This window comes from Malaclemys terrapin, chromosome 9 (assembly GCF_027887155.1).
Source record: "Malaclemys terrapin pileata isolate rMalTer1 chromosome 9, rMalTer1.hap1, whole genome shotgun sequence".
Taxonomy (NCBI): Eukaryota; Metazoa; Chordata; order Testudines; family Emydidae; genus Malaclemys; species Malaclemys terrapin.
This window is the reverse complement of record NC_071513.1, coordinates 44259348-44271856: the sequence shown is the minus strand read 5'-3', so window position 1 is coordinate 44271856 and position 12509 is coordinate 44259348. Positions and strand designations below refer to the sequence as shown.

The following is a 12509-nucleotide window of genomic DNA, read 5'->3' as shown; positions in this document are numbered from 1 at the left end:
CTGCTGAACCTGCAGGAGGGATTAATGGAGGCAGGACACAGCCATGCCTGCAGGCACTGAGTGGGTGTCACACGGGGTCACTGCTGATGTCAGCTGCAGCCTGTCTGTGCACTGCCCTCCTCTACTTTGCCTGGAGCAGCCCTGGGGGCAGGAGATTGGTGTTTGTGATGCCCTGAGCCAGAAGATTATGGCACTTCTGAGAGCACCCTGTAGCCCCTTGCTGCTCCAGGGAGGCTTGGGCTGCCTGGCGCCCCCTGGTGGAATGTCTGATCCACTGGCGCAACTCACCTGCCTTTGCCCTTCACCCCGCGGGAGCAGCGATGGCCTGGACCATTAATGTTGATTTTCAAATGTCTTGGAGCACTGGGCAAGTTCCAGAAGACTGGAAGAAAGCTAAGGTTGTGCCAATATTTAAAGAGGGTAAACGGGATGACCAGGCTAATTATAAGCCTGTCAGCCTGACATCAATCCTGGGCAAGATAATGGAGCAGCTGATATGGGACTCAATTAGTAAAGAACTAAAAGTAATTCATGCAAATCAACATGGGTTTATGGAAAATAGATCCTGTCAAACTAACTTGATAGCTTTTTTGATGAGATTACAAGTTTTGTTGAAAAAGGTAATAGTATTGGTGTCATATCCTTAGACTTCGTAAGATACTGACTTGGTACTGCACAACATTTTGATTAAAAAACTAGAACAATATAAAATGAACATGGCATCCATTAAATGGATTAAAAACTGGCTAACTAGTAGGTCTCAAAATATAAATGTATACAACTAATTGCCATTGAATGGGTCTGTTTCCAATGGGGTTCTACAGGGATTGGTTCTTGGCTGTAGACTATTTAACATCTGTATCAATGACCTGGAAGAAAACATAAAATCATTACTGATAAAGTTTGCAGATGACACAAATACTGGAGGAGTGGTAAATAATGAAGAGGACAGGTCACTGATACAGAGCGATGTAGATCTCTTGGTAAACAGGTTGCAAGCAAACAATATGCGTTTTAATACAACTAAATGTAAATGTACACACCTGGGAACAAAGAATGTAGATCATACTTATTGCATGGGGGACTCTATCCCGGGAAACAGGGACTCTGAAAAGGATTTGAGGGTCATGATGGATAATCAGTTGAACATGAGCTCCCTATGCGACGTTGTGGCCAAAAGAGCTATTGCAATCCTGGGATCCATAAACAGGGGAATCTCACAGAGAGGTTATTTTACTCTGTATTTGGTATTGGTGCAACCGCTGCTGGAATCCTGTGTCTGGTTCTGCAGTCCACAGTTCAAGAAGAATGTTGATCAACTGGAGAGTGTTCAGAGAAGAGCCATGAGAATAATTAAAGGATTTAAAACGTGTCTTGTAGTGATAGACTCAGGGAGTTCAACCTGTTTAGCTTAACAAAGAGAAGGTTAAGGAGTGACTTAATCCCAGGCTATAAATACCTATACGAACAAATATTTAATAATGGGCTATTTAGTCTAGCAGATTCAATGGCTGGAAGTTGAAGCTAGACAAATTCAGACTGGAAATAAGGCATACGTTTATAATCATGAGAGTAACTGACAATTGGAACAACTGACCAACGGTTGTGATGGATTCTCCATCACTGGAAATTTTAAATCAAGATTGGATTTGTTTCTAAAAGATCTGCTCTGCGATTTCTTTGGGGGCAGGTCTTTGGCCTGTGTCATGCAGGAGATCAGACTAGATGATCACAGTGGTCCCTTCTGACCTTGGAATCTATGAAACCTATGAATGCACGGTGCTGTGGTATTCAGTGGTGGTGTAGCCATGCTGGTTCCAGGATATCAGAGACAGCGCGGCAGGGGAGGGCGCCGAGCCCGCCGCGGCTCCGCTCTCCCCGGCGGCCAGAGCACCGGGAGGAGGGCGGAGAGCCCGGCCGGGGCTCTCTGCTCTCCCCGGCGGCCAGAGTGCCAGGAGCAGGGTGGAAAGCCCGACCGGGGCTCTCCGCTCTCCCCAGTGGCCAGAGCGCCGCAACTGGGCTCGCCGCTCTCCCCGGCGGCGAGTGCCTGGCGGCCAGAGTGCCGGGAGCAGGGCGGCGAGCCCGGCCGGGGCTCTCTGCTCTTCCCGGTGGCCGGAGCGCCGCGGGGAGGGCGGCGAGCCCAGTTGCGGCCCGCTCTCGGGCCGGAGCGCCCCGCCGCGCCGCCCCCCTCCAGGCGCCGCCCCAAGCACATGCTTGGTGGGCTGGTGTCTGGAGCCAGCCCTGATCAGAGAGAGAAGGTGGATGAGGTAATGTCTTTTATTGGACCAACTTCTGTTGGTGAGAGAGACAAGCTTTCGAGCTACACCGAGTTCTTCATGTATGGGAAATGTATTCAGAGTGTCACAGCTAAATACAAGATAGAACACATTGTTTAGCATAAGTAGTTAGTACATATTTCAAGGGACCATTCCAGGAGAAGTGGCCTGTAAACACCCCTCCAGACACAGGGAAGAAAGGAACAGAGAGAAGAAACATAAGAAATGAAAAAGGCAGTTGTTAGTGGGCGGATATCTGATTGTTGTAATAAGCCATGAATCCACTGTGTCTGTTGAGTCTATGATTTTTAGTGTTTAGTTATGAATTTAAGCTCCCAGGCTTGTCTTTTGAAGGTGTTGTTCAGGTTTCCTTGGTGAATGAGTACTGAGAGTGATACAGTGGTTGTTTTGTGAGAAGTGTTGGCCCATGGGTGATAGGGTGTTTTTGTCTGTGTGAGTTAATTTGAGAGCGCAGTGATTGTCCGGCTTCACCCACCTAGTTGTTTTTGTTTGGGACAGTCAGTGACTAGCTGAGGTACATCACACGTTGTGACAGGCATGGATAGGTAGGACCTATTGATCTTGAAAGGTGTGTTGTGGGAAATTATAATCGCAGCAATGGAGCTACATTTGCAGGTTTTGCATCTGTTGTTCTGACAGGGTTTGGTGCGGCTTTGAGTTGGTGGGTCCTGGTCTGTGGGGAGCTTGCTTCTGATGATGAGCGTGGCAAGGTTGGGGGGTTGTTTGAAGGCCAGAATAGGGGGTTCAGGAAAGATTTATTTCAGGATGGGGTCCCCATTGAGTATGGGTTGTAATTGTTTAATGATACCCCCTCTGGGTTCCAGTGTGGAGTGGTAGGTGACCATTAGGGGTGTGTGGTCAGAAGGGGTTTTATTTCCGTATTGAAGGTTCTCTCTGGGTATGTGGGTGGCCCGTTCCATGATGCGATCTTCTCATGATGGAGTCTCCTTGTTTGGTGAAGGCGATTTTAAGTGTGTTAAAGTGTATATTTGTGACTTTGTCCTCCAAGCATAATCTATGATATGAATGCCTGGCTGTGGCTAAAAGATTTCTTGATGTGTTTGGGTTGGTTACCAGATCTGCGTGATGATCTATGGGTTTCTTGTATATGGTTATCTGTAGGGTTGCATTGTTGAAGCTGACTGTGGTGTCCAGGAAGTTGAGGCTAGTGTGGGAGTGTTCCAGAGAGAGTTTAATGGATGCAGGGTGGTAGTTGAAGTTGTGGTAGAAATCTATGAGGGAGTTCAGATGTTCTGTCCAGAGCATGAAAATATCATTGATGTATTTCGGGTTTCATGGTGCATTTGTCCAGGAGATGCATTCTTCCTCAAGGTGGCCCATGAAAAGTGTGGCGTATTGGGGAGCCATCCTAGTACTGATGGCTGTTCCTATGGTTTGGACAAAGTGCTGTTGTTGAATGTAAAATGGTTATGGGTGAGGATGAAATGGATGAGTCTGGCGCAGTGTTTGAGGTGCTTTCTGAGGGGTGTCTATTGTTTTGTAGATAGTTGAGGCAGGAAACAATGCCGTCATTGTGAGGGCTGTTGGTGTATAGGGAGGTGACATGCATGGTAGCGAGGATGGTGTTCTGAGGAGGGTTATTAATGTTGCAGAGTTTCTGGAGGAAGTCAGTTGTGTCCTGGACAGGGTGGATTTGATTTAAATCACTAGTCCAAAAGGCTTGATTTAATCATGGTTTTCTACATAAAAGTGCATTCTTGTTGGTTGTTATAACCTTAATATATATTCTTCACAACTCAGAGATGGATGTAGGCTTTCATTTTTAGAAGGTAAACACTATACATTATTAAACAGTAATTTATTTTGAAAACTTTTCAGATTCGTTTTACAGCTATATCAGAAAACGAATGATTGTTTGGTTATTTCATTTACCAAAGGTAATAGAAGCAGATATTTTTGATGTGATTGAGAGGTGAACTATCTCCAATTCAACAGGTTAATCATTAATATTTGGAGGATTTTCTTGCCATGTTGTATTAGGAGGAGAACATCACCAGACAGACATTTAAATAGTTTTATTTAACTAAAACAACAACATTAAGTATTCTGGACTTTTGTCTTCAACAGCAAACATATAATATTTTAACAAAACAAGCATATGTCCCTCGCGTCTCACATTTATCTCCTGACTTCTTCTCCTTGGTATTGCCTCTGTGTACACAAATTTGCAGCGGGACAATAGAGTTGAGGTCTGTTTTTTCTCACCTCTATATATTATTTGTTTATTTAAATACATTTTTGCTGTTAACAAGCATGTTACTTCTGGAGACACAAATCCACAGTTTGAGAACTGCAAAACTAAGCATCTCTGATGGTATCTTCTAGTCTGAGCACTGAGTCCCATTGGGTAGATAGAAAGATTAACCTAAATAATCTATACAGAAGCCTGTGGAACCCCATAAAATTGGGTCCCTAATCCATGAACTATTGGAACTCATTTACAAAACTTTTCTTAAATGTTACATGAATATATTGTCTCATACTAGAGAATTAGAATTTATAATCCCTATTCCATGATGAGATATCTTTGAGCTATAATGTATCTTAAGTTTTTTTCCTCAAAAAGCATTTTATAAAAAAAAATCCGATTTAAATAAAAAAAATCATTGATTTTTATCCACCCTAGTCCTGGAGGAACTCACCCTTTGTGTGGTGAGTGGTCCGAGGATGGTTCTATGAGTCCCCATATCCCTTCAGCAAGGGTTCCATGGCCAGATATGATGGGTCTGCCTGGGGGTCCTTTGTCTATAGAAGGTCTCTGGGGATGAGGTTGTCGAGTTTCTCTTGGAGTTGTTTGGGGAAGGATTCGATGATATCCCTTAAATTCCTGGGTGGACTGTGGCGTGGGGTCTCTGAGTTCTTTATAGTAGGCAGTGTCGGAGACTTGTTGGTTGGCCTTGTTGCCGTAGTCATCGTGGTTGAGGACTGTGATGGCACCCCTTTGTCTGCTGATTTGTTCACTGTGTGGTGGTTGAATTTCAGGGGCTGTGTAGCTGTCCTCTCCGCGGTGGAGAGATTGTGGCTGCAGTTTGGTCTGCTGCTATTTAGTGCCATCTAGTGGCGTCAGGGTGAAAAGCAGGCAGGAAACCCCAAAGCAAGCTCCGATACCATTGTGGTGTAGGGTCAAACTGGGGTGTCGGGGGGAGGCTGTTTGTTTGCTAGCGAGAGTCCGTATGTGCGTTATTTATTACAGCCAGTGCCTGGCTGGTGTGACTGCCTCAAATCCTTTGCAGTTCTTTTCTGTTGACATGAGGCCCGACCCTGCACTCTGGGAGGGGGCTGGATAATAACAGCTGGCACTGTCCATCCCTAAAGCCCAAAGTGCCTTGCAAAGCCAGGACAGCCCAGAATTTCCATGCTACAGAGGGGAAACTGAGGCACCCAGTGAGCGGTAACAGAGCTGGGAACAGAACCCAGCTCTCCTGGCTCATAGTCTGGTGCCCAGTGTCAGGTCATGCTGCTGCTTCAGGTGCTGGGTTAGAGGCTTGTTGGTGCACAGGGAGGGATGGGGTGTGGGCTGGAGCCAGGGTCCGTGACTCAGGGCACTGGGGTTTTGTTCCCAGCTGAATCATCCGTGGGCAGGTCCCAACCCCTCGCTGCCTCAGTTTCCCTCTCCAAGCATGGGGATAACACCACTGCCAGGCTTAACTTGCCCTTGATGAAGGGCTGTGTCCCAAGTGTGCACGTTGGGGCCTCGGGCTTCGGGCTTGCAGCTCACCCTTGGCTGGGGAGGGATGAGAGGGTTTGGGGAGCTGCAGCCCATGTCTCACCCCTCCTCTCCTCTCTGCAGCCACCTCTAACCTGGACCTGGAGAGCAAGAAAACGCCCCACTCCAAATTGCCATGGCAACAACCCGTGAACGTGTTCCTGGCCGCGGGCAGGTCGCCCTGCGTGGAGGAGCTGCACCAGGAGGCCCAGTTCAATCTCCAGAGCTTGCTGCAAGGTACCCCACGCTGAAGGGAGGGCTGGGCCGCAGAAGGAACGCTGCCTGCCTGGCTCTCGGGGCATGACACACCCATGGGATGGGGTGGGGGGCAGGCTGTTTCCACAGCTCCTGGTACATGGGGCAGCAGAGAGCAGACTGTCCCATTGCTGCCAGGAGGGGAGGGGAGAGCAGGGAGCAGAGTGATCCATGGGGAGGAAGGAGCAGATTGACCCATCGCATGTGGGGGGGAGGGAGAAGCAGTGAGCAGACTGACCCATTGCTGACAGGAGAGCAGGGAGCAGAGTGACCCATGGGGAGGGGGACAGGAAGCAGATTGACCCATTGCACACAGGGGTGGAGGGGGGAGCAGGGAACAGACTGACCCATTGCTGACTGGAGGGGGCGGAGTGCTCTCTTCCCCCTGTCCCCTTGTGAAATTGGCGTCAGCTGCTCCCTTCTCTTATCCTCCCCACACACACACCCTCATGCAGGGTGTGGGGCCATGTGGGTCTGTTAAAGTATGGATTGAATGAATGGACTATAAGGTGGATAGAAAGCTGGCAAGATAGTCGGGCTCAACAGGTAGTGATCAATGGCTCCATGTCTAGTTGGCAGCCGGTATCAAGTGGAGTGCCCCAAGGGTCGGTCATGGGGCCTGTTTTGTTCAATATCTTCATTAATGATCTGGAGAATGGTGTGGATTGCACCCTCAGCAAGTTTGCAGATGTGACACTAAACTGGGAGGCGTGGTAGATACTCTGGAGGGTAGGGATAGGATACAGAGGGACCTGGACAAATTAGAGGATTGAATCAAAAGAAATCTGATGAGGTTCAACAAGGACAAGTGCAGAGTCCTGCTCTTAGGACGGAAGAATCCCATGCACTGCTACAGACTAGGGACCGAGTGGCTAGGCAGCAGTTCTGCAGAAAAGGACCTAGGGGTTACGGTGGACGAGAAGCTGGATATGAGTCAACAGTGTGCCCTTGTTGCCAAGAAAGCTAATGGCATTTTGGACTGTATAAGTAGGAGCATTGCCAGCAGATGGAGGGACATGATCATTCCCCTCTATTTGACATTGATGAGGCCTCATCTGGAGTACTGTGTCCAGTTTTGGGCCCCACACTACAAGAAGGATGTGGAATAATTGAAAAGAGTCCAGCGGAGGGCAACAAAAATGATTAGGGGGCTGGAGCACATGACATATGAGGAGAGGCTGAGGGAACTGGGATTGTTTAGTCTGCAGAAGCGAAGAATGAGGAGGGGGTTGATAGCTGCTTTCAACTACCTGAAAGGGGGTTCCAAAGAGCATGGATCTAGACTGTTCTCCGTGGTAGCAGATGACAGAACAAGGAGTAATGGTCTCCTAGCCAGGCTGGGCAGCTCCAGTGGGGGAGGTTTAGGTTGGATATTAGGAAAAACTTTTTCACTAGGAGGGTGGTGAAGCACTGGAATGGGTTACCTAGGGAAGTGGTGGAATCTCCTTCCTTAGAGGTTTTTAAGGTCAGGCTTGACAAAGCCCTGGCTGGGATGATTTAGTTGGGGATTGGTCCTGCTTTGAGCAGGGGGTTGGACTAGATGACCTCCTGAGGTCCCTTCCAACCCTGATATTCTATGATTCTAAAGACATGTGGGTCCCAGCGAGAGCTGCTTCCTCCAGCCAGGGCAGTTGTCTGGTTCCTCTGCCTGCTAAAGCACGTAGCTTACTAGCCGAGGAGGAAGAATACCCACATGGGGCCAGTGCCCAGAGGCCAGAAGCCATGTCCAGGCGCTGGCACTCCCCCCATGCAGCTGCACGAGGCCAGCACAAGGCTGCTGTGCCCAGTGATCCTCGGGAGCTGCTGCTGCCCCCAGAGAGACCTGGGAGCACTTGGAGCAGTGGCTCCCATGTGCATCGCAGCAGGCACCTGTCCAGCGCCTAGGGCAGCCAGGCAGCACTAGGCCGGGCCCTACCCCACACAGCTCCAACAGTGACACAAATACAGGCCGGGGGAGGGGAAGATGAGGTGTCCAGCACAGGCAGCGAGCAGAGGTTTGCCCGCAGCAGGGCTGCCAACTAGCCAGGCTGGGCAGCGCTTTGTGGAGTGCTTGGAAGCAGCTGGGAGCTCCTCTGGGCTCTTTTCTCCATGTGCAAGGGGGGGCAGAGAGCAGGGCCCCATTGCTGTGAGAGGGGCCCAGAGAGTGCATATTTGGCATATGCCCAGTGCATGTCCCACTAGCCTTTGGCTCAGCACTGGGGTGGGGAGGGCACAGCGCATCCGAATCCACCAGCTATGGAAATGCCCTGGCTGCTTGTATTTCAGAGGAGTATGAGGAGCAGTACACAGAGGCTAGGGTCACTGGTCAGACCTTCCGCTACGCCAGCCACCTGCCCCTGGACACGCCCCCTGAGCCCTCTCCCAGGTCCCTGCCTGCCAAGCGCCTGGAGTTCGTGTTTATGGTGAGTCCATCTCTGTACAGAGGCAACCCCAAGGCGCTGTGTCTCAGCAGCCTTCCTACGGTCATGGGCTCAGGGATAGAGGGTATAAGTTCTGCCTGATGTCACCCAGAGAGGTTACTGCAGAGCAGTAGGTGGGGGCGGGGGGGAGCTGTGAGTCATCGGCAGAGCTGATGGTAGGGGAGAGCGACTGGCTGGGGTAGTGGGGGGCTGTGGGTCGGGAGTGAGGGGCATCGCAGAGCTGGCCCTGTGCTGGGATTGCCAGGGACTACGGGTCGGGAGTGGCACAGGAGGGAAGGGGATAATCCTACCTACAAGGTTTTTGACTCAAACCATCACTCAGTCCCTTGTTCTGAGCACTAGATTCCTGCCCACACACACAGTCACCTCCTGCTCCCCACATGCCCCCTTCTTCCCCCACACTCCCACAATCCCTCCCTTCCCCACACTTATTATCGCCCCATCAGGACACTGGTGTCTCAATCCATTTCCTTTGTTCCCTGGCAGCCCGCAGCCCGGCGCGTGAATGAGGACGAGGCCACCACACTGGGGGTGAGGCCCCCAGAGCCATTCCTGAGCCTGCCCACCACCCCAGACAAGCAGCCGGCCTGGACCCGAGCCTTCCCTTTGCCCACCGTGGAGGAGAAGAGGTGGCACCAATCTTGCTCCTTCCAAGCCAACATTGTCCCCATCAATGTCTCTGGTAGGGCTGTGCCCCTTCCAGGCCCCCCTGGGAGTGTGTGTAGAAGCATGGGGGGCAAGGAGTTAAATCTTTTCAGTCAGCTCCCAGCAGCGGCGCTGGGGTTCTGTGGCCTGCGCGGGGCGGCTTTGGGCACAGCAAGTGCCGCTGGCTCTGAGCCCCAGGCGCTGTGATGCCACCGCCAGGGAAAGTGCATAGATCCTGTAAAACCGAAATGCAGCAATGTGGGGAGGCGGGGCCAGGCACAGGGAGACCTGCAGCGATGTGGGGAGGTGGGGCCAGGCACAGGGAGGTGGGGCTGGCCTGAAGGGATGCTATTGGCCCATATGTGCTGTGGGTTATAAAGAGGCTGGGATCACGCTCAGTAGCCGGGCCAAGGGGAGCGCTCAGGGGGCAGTTTGCAGGGCAGCATTTCTGTGCTTTGTTTTTGCCCATGTATTTTACCGCCTGTAACATCACCCTTCATTTTTGAGCTGCTAGCCACTCTCATTAAGTTAATCCAGTCTCATCTGCATCAGCTAACGAGTGTCTCCGAGCCAACTGGTTGGTGTGTTCTGTGGTCACCTTGGTTCTTCCAGTGGTTGGGACCCATCCATCCGTGCAGGGGAACTCGTGTGTTCGGCAGGAACGGGAGGCTGCAGGGCACTGGCTGCGGGCAGCAGCTCTGCTCAGCATGGGGCCTTCAGCAGCACCAAACTACCTGGGTTCTGGAGGAAACTAGCTCCGCCCGCCCATGCCCTCCCTCCCCAGGCACTGCATGAGCACCCTGCTCCACCGCTGGCTGGGAGGGCACATACCCCTGTGTAACGATGCGGTTCTGGCGGGACCCAACTGAGAGTGCCAATTCATAACTTCAACTACAAAATTGATACACACATATAGACAGCATAATCATAACCAGCAAACCATAACCTTGTCTTAGACACCTCATTTGACCCCCCTTTATGCAAGATTTGGTGCCACTACAGGACTTTGGTTGCAACCATGTTCTATATGGTCCCACTTCAAATCAATAACGTGACACCCCCAACGCAAAATGGATGCAGGAAGGGATGACACAAACATCACTGACTGCATCCCAAGAGCTCCCCATCCTTGGGTCTGTCTCACTACAGCTAGTATTGGGTTAGAAGCCGCACCAGTGTATAACAGAAATGGTTCATCAAAGTCATGTTCAATAACATGATTGAATTTCTTTACAAACTCAAGGTAAAACTTAGTTAGAACAATAGTGGATTGGATCTGCTCTTGCAGCATGGTTCCTGTATGTCTTATGTGATCTTGCCAAGAACTAAAGAAAACAGCTACTTTATCCATACAAGCTCTGGCAAATGTTTGGAACCCAATTAACATCAAATCAATGTAGATATTAACATTGTTTATAGCATAGGAATTTTGACATTTAGCCATGAAAGCACTATGGTAGTGTGCCTCAGTTTCCCTTTTCAAACATCACATTAGGTCTGGAATGTCTTTTCCCCTGTGAAAAGTTCCAATACTGTTTACAGGCATTAACTGTGAAACATCAGTATAACAAGGCCTTTTAACATGAAGTGTGTTTTCATGTACTCCTTTTAACATGTTCAAGGGATTTTCCAAAAGATTAGGCACATTGTATATTTTTACAGTTTTTGGTAATAGCAACACATTAGTTACAAAAATTACCATTAGCAATAACAACAAATTCATTGCAAGTGTCCATTTACAATCATGTTTGTCATACCACACCTTTGGCTCATTACCATTGGGATTTGGGCCTTTTAGGGTTACTCTGTGACTTCCCTTAGCAACCTTTGCTTCCAAGGGGTTAGATGTTAAGTTCACTGAAAGACCACAAGTCATATCCAAAGTGTCTAGAGATGAGAGTACACTTACCATCCCCTGCATTCTCAAGAGATTAACTACACAGCTGTTCTGCTCTGCAGATGCAGCTACCCAGTTTTCCCTTTGAACCAGAGACACAATCTGTTCACTTACAGAATCAGCATGGAGACATTCCTCTCCCAACAACCTTGTCTCCCTGACAAGCTGGCCAAACACAGCCACTTGGTTATAGGACTGTTTAACTTTCTTAATAGCTTTTACTCCATCTGAGACCTTTTCAAAGCTACCCTCACTGGATCTTTCAAAAGGAATGTCAGTGGATCCATTCACAACAGAAAATTTCTGGCTGTTAGGAACTGACACTTTCTTGATTAAATCACTTTCACACCCTTCAGTTGCAGTAAACTGCTTGCACAGATTACCATGAAGGTTCCTTTCCCCAGGAGCTTTTCTAAGCAACAGTTCAGCCTTCACAGAAATTTTGCCCTTACCCTCTTCACCTAGGGCTTGCTCTAAAGGAACACTTCTCTGCTTGCTCCACAGACAAAGAAGAGCTGGAGACACCTTCTTCCTTACCAGACACACAGCTACTCCTAACAGATAAACTGCTGCTCTTTTCACTACACTGAGCTACTTTTAGCAAATCACAGTTACCTTTTTCAGGTTCACTTTTACAAGCTGTGCTAGCCCCCAATATTTCACCCATCAAAAATCTACTCTTTCCTTCCTCAGTTAGGGCTTCCACCTGACAATTTACTTTAATCTGCTCCTGAGAAACATTTTCCTGACCAATTATTTCTTTCTGTGCTTGATCTAATTCCAGATTCACTTCTGAGACATTAGATAGACATTCAGAAACTCCATTCACAGACACACTGCTTTCTTGCACAGACAAACAGCTATTACCCACCAGGTTAGAATCCCCCTCTCCGTGGCCATAGCAAAACTGGTTAAACACAGAAAACTGCCCAGAGTAATACCACATATCAACATAGTTATAAACTGGATTTTCAAAAGGATACGGTTTCTGCTGTTCTTCCATTGCTTTTTTGACTTGGAGCTGGAGTCTAGCTGTCTCCTGTTGCATCTGTTGAGCTTTCTTCTCAGCAGCCAGAAGCTCCTTACGTGCTTTTTCTTCTCTTTTAGCAGCTTCTTTCTTTCTCTCATCAGCTTCTTTCTCCAGCTGGGCCAAGGCTTGCTTCTCTTCCATTCGAATTTCTGCCAGTTTTTGTTCATGTTCAAATTGCAGGCTGTCCATTAGGGCTTGCAGTTTCATTGCTTTTGCTGGTGCTTTCTGGCTCATGGTC

At 49.1% G+C, this 12509-nt stretch overlaps 1 protein-coding gene across 4 annotated transcripts in view; it reads left to right on the top strand.

The window, feature by feature from the left end:
- The window catches only part of NHSL2 (NHS like 2), a 167252-nt gene that overhangs the window by 141497 nt on the left and 13246 nt on the right, over positions 1–12509 (top strand). For all 4 annotated transcript variants that reach the window (XM_054039559.1, XM_054039557.1, XM_054039556.1 and 1 more), the window contains exons 2-4: positions 6109–6261; positions 8545–8681; positions 9186–9381. In XM_054039559.1, coding sequence (XP_053895534.1) covers positions 6109–6261; positions 8545–8681; positions 9186–9381 — 486 coding nt within the window. The remainder of the gene's footprint in view (positions 1–6108; positions 6262–8544; positions 8682–9185; positions 9382–12509) is intronic.